The sequence below is a fragment of the Pisolithus orientalis genome, assembly GCF_024613125.1.
Source record: "Pisolithus orientalis strain OTSU chromosome Unknown F5J12scaffold_2, whole genome shotgun sequence".
Classification (NCBI taxonomy): Eukaryota; Fungi; Basidiomycota; class Agaricomycetes; order Boletales; family Pisolithaceae; genus Pisolithus; species Pisolithus orientalis.
In genome coordinates this window covers 1,017,266-1,035,172 of record NW_026260783.1, presented here as the reverse complement: position 1 = coordinate 1,035,172, position 17,907 = coordinate 1,017,266, and the positions used below count along the sequence as shown (strand labels likewise).

The 17,907-nt window shown below is 49.6% G+C and overlaps 7 protein-coding genes across 7 annotated transcripts; 3 read left to right on the top strand and 4 right to left on the bottom strand.

Moving 5' to 3' along the window:
• Positions 1 to 1,613: 1,613 nt before the first annotated feature.
• Positions 1,614 to 3,341, bottom strand: F5J12DRAFT_887778 (glycoside hydrolase family 18 protein; the record flags this gene model as incomplete). The annotated part of the gene is made up of 6 exons (XM_051747212.1): positions 1,614 to 2,185; positions 2,238 to 2,334; positions 2,376 to 2,817; positions 2,865 to 2,918; positions 2,972 to 2,983; positions 3,037 to 3,341. The coding sequence occupies 6 exons, from the start codon at positions 3,339 to 3,341 to the stop codon at positions 1,614 to 1,616; spliced, it is 1,482 nt and encodes a 493-aa protein (XP_051604901.1).
• Positions 3,342 to 4,217: 876 nt separating this feature from the next.
• On the bottom strand, positions 4,218 to 6,896 carry F5J12DRAFT_945751 (P-loop containing nucleoside triphosphate hydrolase protein; the record flags this gene model as incomplete). The annotated part of the gene is made up of 17 exons (XM_051749739.1): positions 4,218 to 4,305; positions 4,363 to 4,515; positions 4,571 to 4,588; positions 4,638 to 4,668; positions 4,714 to 4,750; positions 4,804 to 4,922; positions 4,976 to 5,133; positions 5,182 to 5,256; positions 5,305 to 5,356; positions 5,409 to 5,477; positions 5,527 to 5,603; positions 5,650 to 5,822; positions 5,876 to 6,011; positions 6,061 to 6,155; positions 6,200 to 6,356; positions 6,410 to 6,643; positions 6,699 to 6,896. 17 exons carry the CDS (start codon positions 6,894 to 6,896, stop codon positions 4,273 to 4,275), a joined length of 1,815 nt encoding a protein of 604 aa, XP_051604900.1. The 3' UTR covers positions 4,218 to 4,272.
• A 222-nt stretch (positions 6,897 to 7,118) lies between these two features.
• F5J12DRAFT_189729 (uncharacterized protein) lies at positions 7,119 to 9,418 on the top strand. The gene is made up of 4 exons (XM_051738323.1): positions 7,119 to 7,496; positions 7,561 to 8,081; positions 8,138 to 8,383; positions 8,441 to 9,418. Exons 1-4 carry the CDS (start codon positions 7,150 to 7,152, stop codon positions 9,229 to 9,231), a joined length of 1,905 nt encoding a protein of 634 aa, XP_051604899.1. The 5' UTR covers positions 7,119 to 7,149; the 3' UTR covers positions 9,232 to 9,418.
• A 1,507-nt stretch (positions 9,419 to 10,925) lies between these two features.
• F5J12DRAFT_189732 (putative formate/nitrite transporter) lies at positions 10,926 to 12,750 on the top strand. The gene is made up of 11 exons (XM_051738324.1): positions 10,926 to 11,260; positions 11,308 to 11,350; positions 11,399 to 11,465; positions 11,519 to 11,572; positions 11,625 to 11,679; positions 11,733 to 11,814; positions 11,864 to 11,923; positions 11,986 to 12,013; positions 12,064 to 12,113; positions 12,165 to 12,190; positions 12,241 to 12,750. Exons 1-11 carry the CDS (start codon positions 11,019 to 11,021, stop codon positions 12,407 to 12,409), a joined length of 876 nt encoding a protein of 291 aa, XP_051604898.1. The 5' UTR covers positions 10,926 to 11,018; the 3' UTR covers positions 12,410 to 12,750.
• Positions 12,751 to 13,072: 322 nt separating this feature from the next.
• F5J12DRAFT_699971 (uncharacterized protein) lies at positions 13,073 to 13,540 on the bottom strand (the record flags this gene model as incomplete). The annotated part of the gene is made up of 3 exons (XM_051740486.1): positions 13,073 to 13,109; positions 13,167 to 13,368; positions 13,420 to 13,540. Coding segments are annotated over 3 exons (360 nt in total), but the record flags the coding sequence as incomplete, so codon positions are not given.
• Positions 13,541 to 13,619: 79 nt separating this feature from the next.
• On the top strand, positions 13,620 to 16,965 carry F5J12DRAFT_797163 (MCM-domain-containing protein). Its single transcript, XM_051744152.1, has 10 exons — positions 13,620 to 13,669; positions 13,717 to 13,952; positions 14,004 to 14,319; positions 14,373 to 14,544; positions 14,594 to 15,021; positions 15,074 to 15,208; positions 15,256 to 16,137; positions 16,190 to 16,498; positions 16,554 to 16,709; positions 16,759 to 16,965. Exons 1-10 carry the CDS (start codon positions 13,667 to 13,669, stop codon positions 16,867 to 16,869), a joined length of 2,748 nt encoding a protein of 915 aa, XP_051604896.1. The 5' UTR covers positions 13,620 to 13,666; the 3' UTR covers positions 16,870 to 16,965.
• Positions 16,966 to 17,872, bottom strand: F5J12DRAFT_797161 (uncharacterized protein). The gene is made up of 3 exons (XM_051744151.1): positions 17,646 to 17,872; positions 17,197 to 17,592; positions 16,966 to 17,145 (listed from the first exon to the last, which is right to left on the bottom strand). The coding sequence occupies exons 1-3, from the start codon at positions 17,842 to 17,844 to the stop codon at positions 17,018 to 17,020; spliced, it is 723 nt and encodes a 240-aa protein (XP_051604895.1). The 5' UTR covers positions 17,845 to 17,872; the 3' UTR covers positions 16,966 to 17,017.
• Positions 17,873 to 17,907: the final 35 nt, after the last annotated feature.

Genomic DNA, 17,907 nt, shown 5'->3' with positions numbered 1-17,907 from the left:
TCAAATATTATGACCTCGAACACCGCTAAATGTCATGGGCCATCTCCTGTGTTTGTTTTCTGAAGCGATTTGCGATGTTTTGGGGCTGTTATCAACAGCTCAGACATGTGTGAGAAATCTGGGAGGCCCACGTTACTGAAGAAGTTTGTGTTCAAGTGCTGATTAGCAAAAGAGGGAGAGTACAATAAATGGCGCAATATCCCAGGTTGCGAAGGCGTCAATCCATTTGACATTGAAAATACATAGAATAACTTGTGGTTCTTCACACATACGGGGTCGCGGGTTTTGAATTTTTCGTGACTCGACTTCGAGTTTGGCCTTCAAGCTACAAGATTCCTTCTGAACTTAGTCACCAAGCGGGGCGCAGAGCGCAAAAACTACCCATCAGATCATTGCTATGTTCCGCTGTTCACACAGTAACTCCATCTAGCGAGCGTCGTCTGGATCCACCAACGTAAGCTGTGTGTGCAGATATATATCCTGGCGTCAGAACGTTCTTAAGAAGGTCAGATTACTGTCGAGTTTCCATACCGGTTACTGATCGCAAAGGACCTGTACTGAGCCCGGCGGAAATGCAGAATTTGTATAATTCCAGGTCGAAGCTCCATCACCGAGTTCTATGAAAGGACTGTCATGCCAATGGCAGTTCATGAATGACAATCATCCTTGTTCGCTTGGAAACACATCCACATACCCCTTCTCGAAGCGAGCTACAGGACTAATCCAAAATTCCGAGTCGTCTACCGTGACGAGAAATTTGCAGTGGTTGCATTAATCTGACACACAGATACAGATGAATAAATACTTCGCCAGAACTCAGACGACCCCAGACGCGTTTGTCAACAGTGGAGAAGACATCCTCTCGCGCGTCATATGTGGGTGACCCTGTCTCGACATTAGGTGGAGATAACTTACTCCCTTGCTGTGGGTTCATGAAACGTTCCACTGGATAATGACGCCCGACGTAGGATGCCTACTCGTTACTCGGTGTAGAACCAACGAAGCCAACCAAGTTACGTCACACTAGTGAGTTGCTGTAGTAACCAGTCAACGAAATTAATTCCGTGTGAGTCGAGGGATATTGGTCGCCTAAATTCTCCGATGACGGCCTGGCAAAGCTGAGTGAGTCAGAATGGTAGCATGAGTGAGGAAGTCTAAAACCGACGGAGTGAAGGTGAGCCGAGCAAGTAATCTACTGCACGCGGGAGGAGCAAGTTCTTAGAAGATCTCTGATACCAGGGTACCCAAGTCTCGTGATGGCAGACCGTGCATTTTTTCGTTGATCATCAACGTCAAGGCTTGATCATTATTGCTAATACTAGATGATCATTTATGAGAGGGATGATAGGCTGTATGACCGTAGTAAGGGACGCACCTAAACTAGAAAATGAAATGTCATAATTGCTAGATACAGGACAAGTCAGCGCCCAAGTTTCAGGGATTGCTACAAGTCCCGAAGGAAGACTGTATTGGAATCTGGTATAGTACTTACGTGCGAACGACATGCAACATGTTCGACTGTTCCAAGGGTTCGCATACCGCTGTGACCAGTACCAGGTAGGTCCAATTAATATAAGCCTAATACACTCGAACTATATTGAGAGCACACCTGTTCAGATAGACCCATTCCTCAAGTTGTGGAACTGGCTCCACTCATATCTGAGCCAGTTGGGACTGTAATCCAAATCACCCATGGCGTCTTTGACGGTCCTCACGAGGCCCGCCCCTGGAATAGGATCCTTGCCATGCCCACCTTCCATCCCTTCTTTATGGGGACCCTTGTCACCGCTGAGCTCCCAGAACATGCTTCCTCCCAGCCCCTGCTCGCGAATCCATCGACCTTTCATCGCTGCGATCGCTTCGTTATCAAAGCTGATCATTTCTTTCCTTTGGTAATCGTACGACCAACTCGCCATTGTGCGGTTGTCCTGAAATACGTACGAACCAGGGGGAGGAAGGGCGCGGTAGTCGTAAACGCCTTGTTCCCAACTACCTTGCCCCAACCCAGAGAACGGAGTGCCAGGGCCAGTCGTATTCATGAAGCTCCTGCCATACAGAGGAATACCCAGTACGAGTTTATGTGGCGCAACGCCATGGGCCTTGTACCAAGACACTGCATCTGCCGAATTGATTGGTGGTCCGTAAACATTTGCTTGATGATTTGCAATGCTGTCCCAGGGCCCTGCTGTAAAAAGGTGACTACACTGGTGGAAGACATCCCGAGATAAAAGGCTCACAGTAATCATATGCCATCAAGTTCCAGAAGTCAAGGTAGGGGTCCATTCCGTTTATGTCTAGCACCTTGTAATTCTGGGGGCCACAAGGTGCTGCAATCTGGGGGTGTGGTCAGATTCAACCAGCTTGCATAAGTATACACTCGCAGTCAACAGAAACTTGTGGACGATGCCCTTGTTCCGAGAGTGCTGATCGAGAGCCATCCGGAGTTCTTTTAGAAGCTCGCGGTATCCAGCTGCTTGCTCACGACTCGATGGATATTCATAATCGATATCCAATCCATCTAAGCCATAATCCTCCAAGAGCTTAACGGCAGATTTAACGAAAGTTGCACGGGCGACAGCGTGAACGACGACGGGATGAAAAGAAGGGGAGTATGTCCAGCCTCCAATGGACAGTAGAACTTTGAGGTGACGATTCCGCTGCTTGAGCTTGTGGAGAACCTTAAAGTTGCCATAGAGGTTGTTTCCGGGTTCATCCCAGGAGTCTCCCGGGTAGTGAATATCTTTATCTGCCCACACGTCTGATAGGACAACCTCGCCAGTGTCCGCCCTCACATTAGCAAAGGCGTAGAGTATATGACTGTGATGGCTTAGAAAATTGGAGGAGAAGGCCGACACGAGACGCACGTAAGATCTTGTACTGGAATCAGTGTTGGTGGAAACTTGCGAGCATAGATTCCCCTAAAGTAGGTGGTGCTAAGCCGATTGTCCGCGCTAAAACGAACCAAACTCACCAATTAACAAAACTGTTGGCGAAGGGCATGAAATGGCTGTCAGTCGTGAGGTACGGGTTACTTACTAGCCAACGCTGTATTTGCCTGGCGCCGCCATGACCAGGGTTTCAGTCGGTGACGGAGCGGGTGGAGTCGACAACTGCGATTGCACTAGTGATGCGGAGTGCGGAATCTGATGGTCAGCACCAAGTGTCCAATGAGGGTGGTAGTGATTTTCAAAAAAAGCAAATGCGCGCTCTCCAACTATGTATGTCCCAAACGCGAATAGGCAGACGGCTATGCACACGAGGAACTTCCTACGATGCAAGTAGGGAGCGGTCGGATCAGCAATCCCATCCGAAGGTACTGCTTGATATGACGGAGAAACCATGGAAGAGCGGTGGAGGAGGAGACAAGCCACTCAGCTGGAGTCTCGGCGGGTAGCAGCATCATCACAACGTCATCCGCGTCATCGTCCTACACAGTTGGGTAGATACTCCAAGCTGCACGCGATCACAACAATTCTGTCAGGGTTGACCTCCGACTCCCGTGTTCTCCACAGACCAATGTCTGATGGTCGGCCGACGGCCTAGCCTCGTCGTGGAATTCTGGAGCTCGTCACATGAAATTACGCCCAATCAACCCCCTACGTAGCCTCCGACATTCACAATCTAATGATATAGGGGCGGCTTAGGGCTGCAAGTACTGTCCAAAACTTCCCAAAGGCGACTGCAATCCCTTTGTGTACTAATTTGATATCTCTGAAATGATTATGCCAGTGGGATCGCTTTGATGGTCGTCACATCTGAAAACGAAATGGACTCGAGTCGTAAAATGCAGACTACGGAAACAGGCGACTCGGAGACTGTCCATATTCTCTCAGAACCAACATGGAAACTTGACTGGTGACACCGGCATCATTATATTTCTCATGGTTTCAATACCCCAGTCCAGGTCGGGACAGCCTCGCCGGCGTCATACTTACAATTAATGGAATTGATTGCAGATGTCCAATACTGTTAATCTATCATACGGGCGGATAACTAGCAAGGTGCTGACAGGGGACTACACGGATGACCCAGATCTATCGTTCATGTACCAGGAGTCCAGTATGTGGTCATCCCTGCCAGTCGCCAGGTTGTAAGGCTGAGAACGCTAGCCTTTGAGACATGGTGCTCGAGTGGTTTCCATTCACGTCACGTCCAGGTGTCGAAGCCGCCCACTGGGTTACTCTAGGTTCCGCATAGTAGAACGACCCCCCAGTTCGGACTCAACTGACGCGAGCGTAGTGTAAGCCCGTACCTACGATGCGATTCTCGGCGTCATCCAAGAAGTCGGGTAATCACTCCTAAACCCTGAAGGTTATTGTCAGCGCCTCTAGAATCATAACTGCCAGTGCATACTTCACTTACCTTGGTTTTCCCTTCTCTGAATAGCAATTTCATGCCTACTTTGATGAATTCCGGGCGAGAAATGAACTCAAACTCCACGGTAGCTCTATCACCCGTCCGTAGAACCCCTTGTGGATGGTCCAATGAAACAATCCGAACAGTTTGGCGTACAGCCTGTGTATCACAGAGGTTAACAGTTGGAAAAGTGTTCCTATAGAATGATACCAACTCCGCAGTGAAGCATAGCCTGCCGAAGACAAGTCAGAATATAGCTTCGCGATAGTAATGTGTCGTACCTGATAATTTGGTTGCATAGTGGTATTATGACTGTGGGAACATCAGTCTCAAGTATCAGTAGAACAACATACATACTACAAGACGAGAACCTGTCCCTCGAATCTACGAGTTGCTTTGACATCTCTGCATCAGTGGCGAGATGCAGTGAATTCTGTATGATCTCACCTCCTGGAGGTGCATCTGATTTATGCACAATTACCATTCCCTTCCTTACAGAAACACGCTTAACTCGTTTCAGCGCCAACGAGACACACTGTCCTGCTTCAGCCGAGAACACATCTGCACTATGTAAGTACGAGTAAGTTCATTCCTCCTCGACTTGGAAGAAGTAACTCACCGTTTACGCTGCATACTACGGATAACCGTGGACTGAAAATGTCCATTCGCATCTGGTCCAAATAGGATTGCGTCTCCCGTCTTCACTCTGCCATTGTTCAAGATACCATTGACAACCGTCCCGACATAGGGTACCGACCATACTTCGGTAATGGAGTACTCGAGCAACCTCAGAATCGGCAGAAACAGTTCAAGAATCATATTTACCTCCAGCGGTTGATCAACTGCAAATGCTTCACTATCGTGTTCGCTTGGGGGGAGTAGGTTCAGAAATGTCCGAAGCTGCGGGGTGGTTAGTTGGAAGCCGCCAGGTATATACCCAGAACAGACATAATCCAATCCTTCGCCAGTGACGTTGGACAACTTGAAAATAGGACAAATCCTAGTTTGGCAATAGATGAACAAAGGATACCGTAAGGATTTAGAGAGCTGACTTGTTCTGCGCGAATACTTGGGCGAGTTCTATCACGATCTCTGTAGATTTCACCAACACTGGTGTTTTTCTAGCACCCTATGTCAGTGGACGCAGCTGTTTCAGGAAAAAGGCCCTACCTGCACCCCGGACTCTTCAGAACTTTCGTTACTTGTTTTAAGGTCTCGGAAAGCACATTGGGGGGTGTCATGTCAATCTACAGGGTATCAAGTACAAACTTGTGATATAAAAGATGTAAATACCTTCGTGACGCAAACGATGACGGGTACGTTTAGGGCGAGGGTGATGGCTAGATGCTCTTTGGACATCCCAATGAAGCCTGCGTTCCCTCCCACCATCAAAATCACACAAGATGGTGCCCCTGAGGTAAGTCCGTACAATGTTGTCTTTAAATACCTCTCATGTCCCGCCAAATCTAGGAAAGTGATGGTTCTATACTAGATGATCTGAAGAGTGCAAAAAGCGTACCACTGAAAGAAATAATCTTGGCTGACTGAGCAGCGATGTCCTCCCATCCAAGCCTATCGATTCGAACCGTGCCCGGACCTTGTCCCTCGATCCGCCCGGGTAGCACCGGAATTCCTGATACAGTAAATCCCAATATCTGACGAAAATGCTATGAAAGGTGAGTTTATCGCCGGAAAGGAACTTACCTCCATGCCGACACTAGATGTTCTTCCTGTTTCCAACTCATGCTTATGTCGGAAGAGTGCGACACGGGCTCGTCCTCTCCCATCGTCGAGAGTACCTGGCAGATATTAGGGACAAGAAGGGAAGGTTCGAACCATTTACCTCGTGTCAATACTCCGAGAGTTGTTGATTTGCCTGAGTCGACGTTGCCTACTACCGCACATCGCACTTCCGGGGTCAGAGCAATGTCAAGGGGTGGTAAGCGAAGCAGGATAGCAGCTCGAGGGTGTAAACCACCAGCACGGAACAATACAGACACCTACCAGAGACGAGTTGTGTATGTGCTTTCGTGAGGTCAAAGGCGGCTCTCACCTTGGCACCTATCTCCTCCACTACTTTCTCGACACCTAAAATAGCATTCCCAATGTGGTCCTCCGTCAGAGAGACGCCTGTCCATCCAGAAGCGTTGTCGAGGGGTTCCCCAGAAAATAGGGTGCTAGTGGGTGACCGAACTCCTATCCGGAAGATATACTCCCCTCTCTGTCGCGTCAGGAGTGATGCCAATGAATTTCTCGCCGACTCATAATCGCCACCAAGTAAGAAGTTCTGCGGAGATGCATCGTGCATATCAATGACCCCTAGATAACACTGGTGAACACACCAAGATATCATCCTCTTCAACGGAAGATGTGGCATCCACTGTTTGGCTCTGCAGACTTCCGCCAGCAGAGGTGGTTGCCCGATCGGCTGAGCGCCAGTCAACATTAGTCTCCACGGTAGCGCCTTGCGCGCGCTGTTTGGTGAGCGCGCGAGATTGCGCTTGCTGAATCTCTGCTTGAAAGTCTCGAAGGGTGGTCATGATCAAGACAGAGGTTGTCCAAGCGCCCGTTAGTGCGTTTGAACCTGTTCATTGAATGAGTCAGACACCGAGTCAGAGCGATGAATTTGCACTTCAACGTTCGGTCAATATTGTTCCTTGTGATCCTATGTAGAGTATCGTAATCACGGTCCTTATATATAATAATGATCCGGACAAGCCATCAAAAAGAGTTCTCCGCAAAAGGCAATCAGATTCAGTGTATGACGGTCTGAGCAGACGTCCACGACAGTGAATGGCTGCGGCGTCGCAGTCATCCATGCCTACGGCGCCCCCGGGTGCTCTTCGTACCATCCGTGGTACTCAGCCTGGCCTTTTGGATCCTTCACAGCCCTCCCGTCTGCTCCGCTTCCCAGATGCAAACCTCCACTTCGCGTCCTTCGATCCCAAGACTGCACTTGTCGATGGACAAGAGCCTGATATGCGCAAGCTTAATATCACGGATATACTCCCGCCACCCAAACGCGTCGTGATCGAGTCCACACCGAAAGGGGCGTCCTTCTGGCGTTTCGTGCCACGAGCGCGCCTCGAGGAAGGCGCGCAAGACGAAGGATTTTGGCCACGTCTCATTGTTTTAAATGGGTGAGCAAAGACGTATTTCGAGGTGTCTTCCGTTCATTTTGAGGATTTTACACGCCCGCCACAGGGAACAAGTGCATTGTTACCAAGAACAGTGGGAAATCTACAAGCTCGACCCTGCTTACAGGTGCACGGTCTTCGGTGGTAACAAATTGTCATCTATCACTAGGGTTAGTCTGGAAGACCCGAGCTCATCGGCACTCGATCCTTCCGGAGTAAAACGCAGCCGCAGTACTTCTCCAGACCCAGCGCCACAAAAGAGAGTGCGCTCGTGCTATGCCCAATCGAATACTTCTGATGACTCTGCCGGGATTGAGGACAGCGAGGAAGATGAAATAGAGGATATGCTGGTAGACGAGGAGGACGGCTCGGAGATGCCCAAACTCACCTCCAACCGCAAATTTGGACGGTGGGTCGATCGAGAGCTATTGAATGCTGAACGACAATGGCGTTGGCGCATGAACAGAGTGGTCCAAGACAAGTACAATCCGGTTCCACCACTACCTACGGAAGCTAGCTTCTCCATGCAGGACGATCGCAGCGACTCCAGTGTTTCCGCGCCGACGGCATGCAGCATGAAGCGGAAAGGTGTGTCATGCTATGCGACGCTGCATTTACGCTTGTCCTGATGTAGTCTTCGGGAGGTACCATCGCACCTCAGGACATCGATGGTGCAGTCGGATCAGAAGACCGCTCTGTCGATGAAAATGCTTTGTCGAAAAAACGCATGCGGGCCATTTCATCAGAAGGGACTCGTCACACGACGAGTCACGGGTATATCATGCGAGAGAGGAAAAGATTCCAGAAAATCACCAAATTCCGTCAGAGACGTCAGCCTGGCCATCATCTCCACTTTGGGGATAACTTGCACTTCGGGTTTAGTCCAAGTGGTGAGTACGTTGGTCATAAATTCCGTATTTTGAGTGGGACTGATGGATTTATCCAAGTCGACGAGAATGATTCAGAGGACACCAACGAATCAGACTGTGAACAAACAAGGGAAGGCGCTGCCGATAACACGTACGATCCGGAGGCTGCTCGACAGGCAGAAATAGCCCAATCTATTCGCAAAATGCGCGAACTTGAAAAGGATCGTCCACTATGGGAAGAACAAAAGAGGTTGCGAGAAGCTCGCGAACTTGCAGAGCAAGAGGAGCGGCGCTCAAAGGTTGAACAACAAAGACGTGCCGAGGAGCAACGAAAGCTACAGGAACAGGAGGCGATTGAGCAGGAAAGGAGACGAGCAGCCGCAGAAGCCGAACGTCGCGCACGAGACGAAGAACTACGACATCGAGAAAATCGCAAGCGAAGACAAAGGGAGCGCTGGGATTCTGGCCCTTGGACGCCCATCAGAGCCTTGGAGAGATATAAGATGCTAAGTGAGGAATTTGACGATTGGAAGTTCTCCCCGGATGAATCGATTGCCTTTCATGATATACCCTGGCCAGTTCTACACGCCCCTTCGGGCCTAACAGTGGAGGATGTCGACTGGTCTGCGGTAGAGGCATTCTTTGATGCTGTTAAATCGCACATGCGACTGCAGGATTACAAGGCCTTCGTCGAGAAGAGCCATAGGCGATTTCATCCTGACCGATGGCGAGCGCGCAATGTCTGGCTCGCAGTCAGAGATGATGTGGACCGTGGCTTCATGGAAGTTGCAGCTAATACAGTCGCGCAAGCGATTACGCCAATTTGGAGAGGCTTAAAGGCGCATGACGCCCATTCGTTTCAATCATAATGGACACGCGGCAGACTATCCAGATGACCTGGTTGTGGACCACCACAACGTGATTTTGCATGATTGCCTGCGCTGTCAGATGTGTGCAGATGCCCTTCGTGGTCATGAATGTACTGCTACTTGTATGATGCTATTATGTGTTTTGACAGTTAAAACATGCCTAGCGAGGGAGATGCTTCGCCCCTGTACTGCAAACAGCTACTTCGCTAGAGAGCAGCGTCGCAGGTGCTAGAGCTGTGCGAAGAAGTGCTACAAGTCATGCGGCTTTCGGTTCATCTCCTGTGAAGAAACAGACCACCCACCCTTTGCATGCAGAACCCAAATCCGATCCCTCAAAGGCCTCAAAGGTCGGGGTTGGTTGTCGCTCGACTTCGCTACTGTTCCCCGCCGCGGCGCAGACCCCATAGCAACATTCTATCGCTTGGGTATCGTCGACGCTGTCTGGACACTCGGGAGACAAGTTTGCAGGACCACGTCATTATGCGTACCGCCAATCCTCCACAACATTGAAGAATCTTTGGTCGTACGTCCTGCTGGGACCAAAACTGACCAAACCATCCTACATAGATAAAATTTTGTTGCGTGCTTTTTCCAACTGCGGCCAGGAGCGCCCGGAGGGCTTTGGTAGTCACCGTGGCAAATCGAAGACGAGAGTAAAGGTGAGACGACGCGCAGAAGTCTAACGACTTTGAAAGTACAAAGTATTGAGGAGGACTGTGCTTCGCGAGTACGCACAGCGGTCTCCCCATCTGGTCAGCTTGAGGGATTTTTGAAACCATCGCAACCACCAGGTTCCATCAAACCCTCGGGAGGAAGCATAAACAGAAGCAGGGTCCCTCACAGCCCTTCCGCTGCCCGGCGCATTCTGAGTGTCGGTGTATTCCGAGGTGTTTTCCGAATTTCAAACTCAATACAACTTTATTTCCCTAACCTGCTGGGAGCGAGCAGCGGAAGGGCTGTGAGGGAACCTGAAACAGAAGCACATTTGGTTTCTGACTTTTCCATTTGTGGTGAGTGTTCAGATTTAATTGTTGGAGAGGAATGGCAACTGATGGCAACCAATGGCACAGCCGAATTGAAAAGAGAATTGATAAGAGGTCGAGTGGTGAAATACGGGTTGCTTCTGCTGTACTAGCTCTGAATGGTAATTTTACGCCTATGTGCGAAATACACGACACCCAATACTTTTCTGTCCCCTGGCAGCGTCTGAGAAACAACTAGGCGACGCGGCTGTTAACAGCTCTTTCGCAGTTGAGCGAGCCCCCTCATTGGCCAACAAGTGTCTTAGTGAGCGCAAAGGAGCCTTGCGACAAATCACTTCCAAACGCAAATTGGTATGGGCTGGTACTCCCCTCGGGTAGTTTTGCCGATCGACAGTTCAGACATCTTGTAGACCGTGACAAGTAGTGTGAAGAAGATAACCGATGATAAGCCTACAGGGACCACCAGACGTGTGCCACATTGTGGGCGACACTGATTGCATGCATGTCGAAGCGGTTAATTTACTTCGCCACAAGTTTGAATCGGACATGATGGACATGATGGTAATACTTATATCCTCTGCTTCCAGAAGCAACCGATGCGTCACATGGTGCAGTTTCTTATCTTTCAGGAAACGGGATTCCAATAACTGACCAGCACGTCAACTTAGGAAACGCGATTCCCGTGTCCCCTCGCTGACCAGATGCGAGCCCCTATATAGGAACAGCTATTTCTCAGCGAGGTCCTCCGGACTGCCATCTATCCCATAACTTCATCATCTTGTCCGCTACCAAGCGTTCGAAGTGATGGACCCGCCCGCCACTCTCAATCCTGCTGAGGTCGCTGTTAACCTCATCCAGCAAGCCGTTAGCAAACATAACACTCGTCATGACAAGACGTTCTTCAAAGCAGTTCTCGCTGGCGTCATGCTTTCGTTCGGTGGTCTCTTTGACCTTATAATGACGGGCGGTTCACCTTCGTTGACCACTTCTAACCCGGGAATTGTCAAGGTCCTGGGTGGTTTCCTTTTCCCGGTTGGTCTCGTCATGTAGGTTCACTTATATGTTTTCCAACACCCGCTTAATATTCCTGCAGGATTGTCCTCCAGGGTCTTGATCTCCTGACCAGCAACATGATGGTATGTGCTCAGCAGTGAAATCCTGATCATTCCTTCATCGACCAGTAGATTTTCCCCATGGCCGTTCTGAAGGGTGCACTGCCCTGGTGGAGCATACCCGTCAATTGGATCATTGGTCTGTAAGGTTTTCCGATCCATCGAATGGTACTGCTTACTCGGTGATTTTAGTTACTTTCGGAAACCTTGTTGGAAGTCTTTTTTTTGCTGCCGTCCTTGCTAAATGTTCTTTCAAGTCTCCTCATTCGAAACTTGGAATGGCTGAGATGTATTTTAGATGACGGTCTGGTCGTTGATGATCCCTATGCTACCTACATCAGGAACTTCGCTGTGTAGGTTTTCTTTTTCTTTTTCTTTTTGTCGCTAATTTGTGATTACTCCATAGCACCAAAGCTGTGACCCCCGCGTGGTACCAGATATTCCTTAGGGGAATCGGCTGTAACTGGCTGGTTTGCATTGCTGTTTGGGTGGGCCATTCTAGGATCATGTCCATGATGATAAGTTGACTGGTCTCAGCAAGCAACAGGTGCCAGGGACACCATCTCGAAAATCATCGCCACTTGGTTCCCAATATGGGTACGCCGGCAAGCCTTTCTGTTCACATTGTAGGTTGATCATTTTCATTACCATGTCTACAGGTATTCGTTGCGTGTGGATTCGACCACGGTATACGCAAGAGCAAAATTCATTTGGGCGCAGCTAACAACATTTCGTAGTGATCGCGAATATGTTCTCCTTACCACTAGGAATCATGCTCCATGCCAATGTATGGAAATTTGTTGATATATGTATCCACTTCCTGCTGACGACTCTATAGTTGACTACAGCTTATTACATTAAAAAGTGGGTATTGGTGAATACGAAGCTACCCCCACTACTTACTTTGCTCCAAGGTCCTTGATAGCATCGTACCTCGGAAACATTGTTGGTGGCCTATTAGTGGGCCTTCCAGCAGTTTACTTCTACCTTGGTGACTACAAAGCTGGAGGATTGAGCAATGCGGAGGAGGGACAGACGGATCACAAGAATACCGGGGATTCGACATCTTCTGAAGGAAGGTAAAGAGCGGGGTCTCTGGGTCGCGCTCTCTGTACAACTCTTCAAGTTCTTGGTGAATTACTTTTTGATTCCCATTTTGTCGTCACGACTTGTCTATGATTACTCCTTAGTATAGCCCACGTTCGGCTTTGAGCGTACGATCATAACCAGTGTTCGTCTCCGGTTCCGGGACCCCCGGTGGACATCTGGGTCAACTGGCTGAGGACACGATATATCAAAAACCGCAAGGCAATTAGGATCGCCGCCGTTTGTGACACTTCAAATAGACTTGGGTGTACTATCGTTGTCGGTACTGGTACCCGGGCACTCCCTGTGGATTGTCAACTGGGAATACTACCCGCTCAGGTGTTTAAAGTACACTCGGATGTGACCGAGCCAACAGCTCATGCTGATGCACAACGCTTCTTTTCTGGTTTTTCTCGTAGATTGCACGTTTCGTCCAGCATGGGGTCTTCGGGGGTTGGCATCCAGAGAATACGCGCATTCAGAGGTGGCTATAGACAGAGTATGGTAATAAGAATGCGAGTACGATCGGACAGAAGCAGCCAGATGCCATAGATACGCGTAGAAGATCAGTGTGCAGTTCACAATTGAACAATTTGGCACGCCCAGGAACACATAGCCCTAACATATTCAGGGGATGCTATCGGTATTCCGCATCGCGTCGTCCGGGAGTGTGGGTGGCCAATTTTGCAGTGGTTCACTACCGCGCAGATCGTCAGTGAGATAGGAGGAAGGGCTACAACTGAGAGAGCCCTACGCTCGCATTTCCCAGATATTTTCGCTGCTCTTTCCCAGACGCTTGGAAGCCCATTCCTCTGCTCGACGACGGATCCAAGCGTCCCTCTTCTGTTCTGGATGCATCGACTTGAGGCTCAAGCAAAACTTGAAAGCTTCGAGTTTATCACCGCATTCCGACATACGCCCGTATCTGTACAGAGATTTGAATTGAGCGTTTAGAACTGATCACTTGTCAACCATGGGGTGGGGAAGGGAAACGAATGTCTACATACCATGACACATCAAAAAACCGTCCAGCAGACTCACACACCCAGGGTTGTGGTCCACGGTTGGGTGCAGTTCCCGCAGGCGCTGCTCCTCCTGACTGACTGCAGTTTGGAAGTCGATAGGCATCTAAAAATGATTAATTTTTATAAATAAAATATTTTCTATCTGATAAGACGCGGTTTTTCACACTCCGATCAGAATTAGACGCGTCGCGACGCGTTGCAATTCTTTCTGCAGTCATCGTTGTACATCATGGTACGCATTTTGTACAATCTCAGTGGAACAAATCTGATGTCGCACAGTCTCAAACACAAAGAGGGTCTAAACGTGCTCGCTCTCCCCCAATTCCCAGTAGTTCGCCCGCACCGCAGCCATCAGCACAACGGAGAGACTCCGAGTCTTCCCTACCTCCATCTTCACCTCCTGCGCCTTTTTCGGACACGGACGACAACCTGGAGGAGAGTGAAGTTGTGAAAGACTTAGGAGATGATGAGGAGGACGAGGATGGAGAAGATCTTTTTGGGGCAGATATGGAGGGGTGAGCTTTATGCCTTCCAAATTATCAAAGCTCTGATTTGGTTATTCGAAGCGATTATGCACCCAATGAACTCTTGGACCACTATTCCGACCAAGCCATCGATGATGCAGGGGACTACGAGGCAATGTCAGCAGCTGCACGTAGGGCTGCAGAAGCGCAGATGGATCGTAGGGATCGGTTGGAGCGCACTGGCGTGCGGGGGGCACGTGCCGCAGCCCGTAGCAGGGCTCCTCAGTTTTTGCAGAGTGACGATATAGATGATGAGGATATTTTGGATGGCGGGCTCGGAGTGGCCAGGATGAGGCGCCGCACCCGGCGACAATATGATGAACGACGAGATCTTGACGATGTTGATGGCGTGGACGACGTTTGTCTCTTTGAACTTTGGTGGCTGCAAGGTGCTAACAGTCCGAACGGCAGGAAATTCCCCTGGAGCAATTAAGCGATATCAAAGCGAAGTCAATTGCAGAGTGGATAGCAAATGACCGTGTCCGCCGCTCGATCGTCAAACACTTCCGTCAATTTTTAATGACCTACGTTGATGACAATGGTAACTCCGTGTATGGTCAACGCATTCGTAACCTGGGTGAAAGTAAGTATTGTGTTCACTGTCTCCACGTATCGCCTAACACCTCTCCTAGCCAATGCGGAATCGCTGGAAGTTTCATACCTTCACCTAGCGCTCTCTAAGCCCATCCTGGCCTATTTCCTCACCAACTCTCCTACCGCTATGCTATCAATCTTTGACGAGGTTGCATTGAACGCAATTCTCGTTTATTACCCGTCTTATGAGCGTATTCACTCGGAGGTCCATGTTCGCATCGCGGATCTTCCTCTTAGCTCATCACTGCGAGATCTTCGGCGCTCGAATTTAAACACCCTCGTTCGGGTCTCAGGTGTCGTTACACGTCGAAGTGGCGTATTCCCTCAACTGAAGTACGTTAAATTTGACTGCCGCAAATGCGGCGCGGTGCTCGGTCCCTTCTACCAAGATGCAACCAAGGAGGTTAAAATCAGTTATTGTCCCAACTGTGAAAGCAAAGGTCCTTTCCCAGTGAACTCCGAGCAAGTAAGTCAGCCGGGAGGACTGAGCAAACCGCCTGCTGAACCCTTACTCACAGACCGTATATCGTAATTATCAAAAAATGACTCTGCAGGAGTCGCCAGGGTCAGTTCCACCCGGTCGTTTACCAAGGCACCGGGAAGTCATCCTTCTTTGGGATCTTATCGACAGCGCTAAACCTGGCGAGGAAATTGTAAGTCGCCTGCATGCTACCTCAATATAAATCTCACGGTCTTGTAGGAAGTAACTGGTATATATCGGAACAATTTCGATGCATCCCTCAACTCCAAAAACGGATTCCCCGTCTTTTCTACTGTGATCGAGGCAAACCACATCAATAAAAAAGAGGATCTGTTTGCGGCATTTAGGCTGACGGAGGAGGACGAGAAGGATATCCGTGCGGCCGCCCGCGACGAGCGTATCCGCAAAAGGATCATCAAGTCGATTGCACCCTCCATTTACGGCCACGAGAACATTAAGACTGCTATAGCGTTGTCGCTCTTCGGCGGTGTCCCAAAAGACGTCAAACGAAAGCATCGCATCCGTGGCGACATCAACATTTTGTTACTGGGGGACCCTGGTACGGCAAAGTCACAGTTCTTGAAGTATGTTGAGAAAACCGCGCACCGCTCCGTCTTTGCCACTGGGCAGGGCGCATCTGCTGTCGGTTTGACCGCGAGCGTGCGCAAGGACCCTATTACTCGTGAATGGACACTCGAAGGCGGAGCACTTGTTCTAGCAGATAAGGGGACTTGCCTTATTGACGAGTTTGACAAGATGAACGACGCTGATCGCACTTCGATCCACGAAGCAATGGAGCAGCAATCGATCTCGATTTCCAAGGCTGGTATTGTGACTACTCTTCAAGCGCGGTGTGCAATTATTGCTGCTGCCAACCCTGTTAGAGGGCGGTATAACCCAACGATCCCCTTTCAACAAAACGTGGAACTCACGGAGCCCATCTTGTCACGTTTTGACGTGTTGTGTGTGGTAAAGGACACAGTTGATCCCGTTCAAGACGAGCTCCTCGCTCGTTTTGTGGTAGGAAGCCACCTCCGGAGCCACCCCAACTTTGAGCCCGGGAAGGAGGAGATGGACGTTGGAACTACTCTTGATGCAGACGTACGTGAGGTTAGCAACGTGGACTGTGCTGATGCTCATTATTATACGGCAGCTCATTCCGCAGGACTTTCTCCGAAAGTATATCATGTACGCCCGAGAGAAAATCCGCCCCAAGCTGTACGATATGGACCAAGAGAAGTTATCACGGCTGTTTGCTGATCTTCGGCGGGAGTCAATGGCAACTGGCTCGTACCCCATCACCATTCGCCACCTGGAAAGTATGATCCGCATGGCCGAGGCCAGCGCGAAGATGTCTCTTAGGGAGTATGTACGCTCGGATGATATTGATCTGGCCATCTCTGTCGCCGTGGGTAGTTTCGTAAATGCACAGAAGATGTCCATTAAGAAAACTCTTGAGAGAGTAAGCAAATGTGAAGCGTATCAAAAACACCTGCTGATAACCCTTGGACTCGCAGGGCTTTCGCAAGTACCTTACTCAGGCCCGGGACTATGAGGAACTACTGGCTTTCATTCTTGGACAACTGGTCAAGGACAAGGCTCGTTTCCATCAACTGCAAAAACATGAGCAACCCGAGCTAGTAACCATCAACGTATCTCAACTCGACGAACGCGTAAGCGGAGTATTTTTATTGATGTAGTGCCACTCACATGATTTGATAGGCCAAGGAGCACGATATCTACGATACATCGCCATTCTTGCATTCAAAGTTATTCACAGCCAATGGTTACAAATTAAAGGGCCAAGTGATCGAGAAAAGATTCCAAATTTGATGGCTGCACGTGTTTCGTCAGCGGTGTATAACACTGACATACCTTGGTTAGTACAAATTGTGCGATGTCATGCGTGTGTATAATATCAATATTTGAACGTCAATGAGTGGCGATTATATACGTATCATAAAATAAGTGCGTCTGATCTCTAGGGTGTCTGCGAGGCCGGAGCTGGCTGCTCCTTTGGTGGTGGCGAGTTAGACGAAGGAACATCACCAGGTTGTAACGAGGACTCCGAAGGTGCCTCTACATTTTCATCGTCGTCGTCCATAATTTCTGAACGGACACATTATTGAGTGTACAAAGCGGTAAGAATGACCAACTTGCCTTCCCCGTAAACGTCGGGGTGTGCACGGAAACAATCCTGCATTGCCTTAAACTTCTCTACGCAGTTGATGCCTTTCGGCTCCTTGTCTGAGTAGACGAAACAAGAGAATGCTTCTCGGAACTGGGGACCACAGGGTCCGTGAGCCATCCCGCCGAGACATGGACAGTCCCAGTTTATTTCACCGGTTTCAGGATTGAATGCACCTTGCCCACCCGAAGAGTCTTCCTGGATTTCTCCCTGGCCTTGTGCATCCGATGGTACTGCATCGGCATCAGTCTTCTCTGTAGAAGGCGTCGCTATGATTGAAGCGGTTACTTCTGGTGTCGCCGAGGCAGACGGAACATGCTCCGACAAGAGAGAAGGCTCGGGTTTCGACAGATGTCGTTTTTGGGAATCTACACGTATATCATCCATAGGTCCTATACCACTTTGTCCAGAAAGGACGCACCATGAATCGGTTCAGAATCGAGCGATACATGCCGAGGGTTCGAGTTCCACATCCAAGCTAAATAAGTTGCCATGGTGAGCGAGGCTCCCACCACATAAGCTGGGTGTCCATAGCGTTTGAACGTTTGAGAGTTGAACGACGCGCTGGCACGCGTGTGGAGACCCCTACGCAGTTGAAGACGCACGCAGTGGCGAAACATGTCTGAGCCTGGTCAAAGTTGGAGGCCGGGTCGGCGTTTCCCACTGAAATTCCTTTTGGGCTA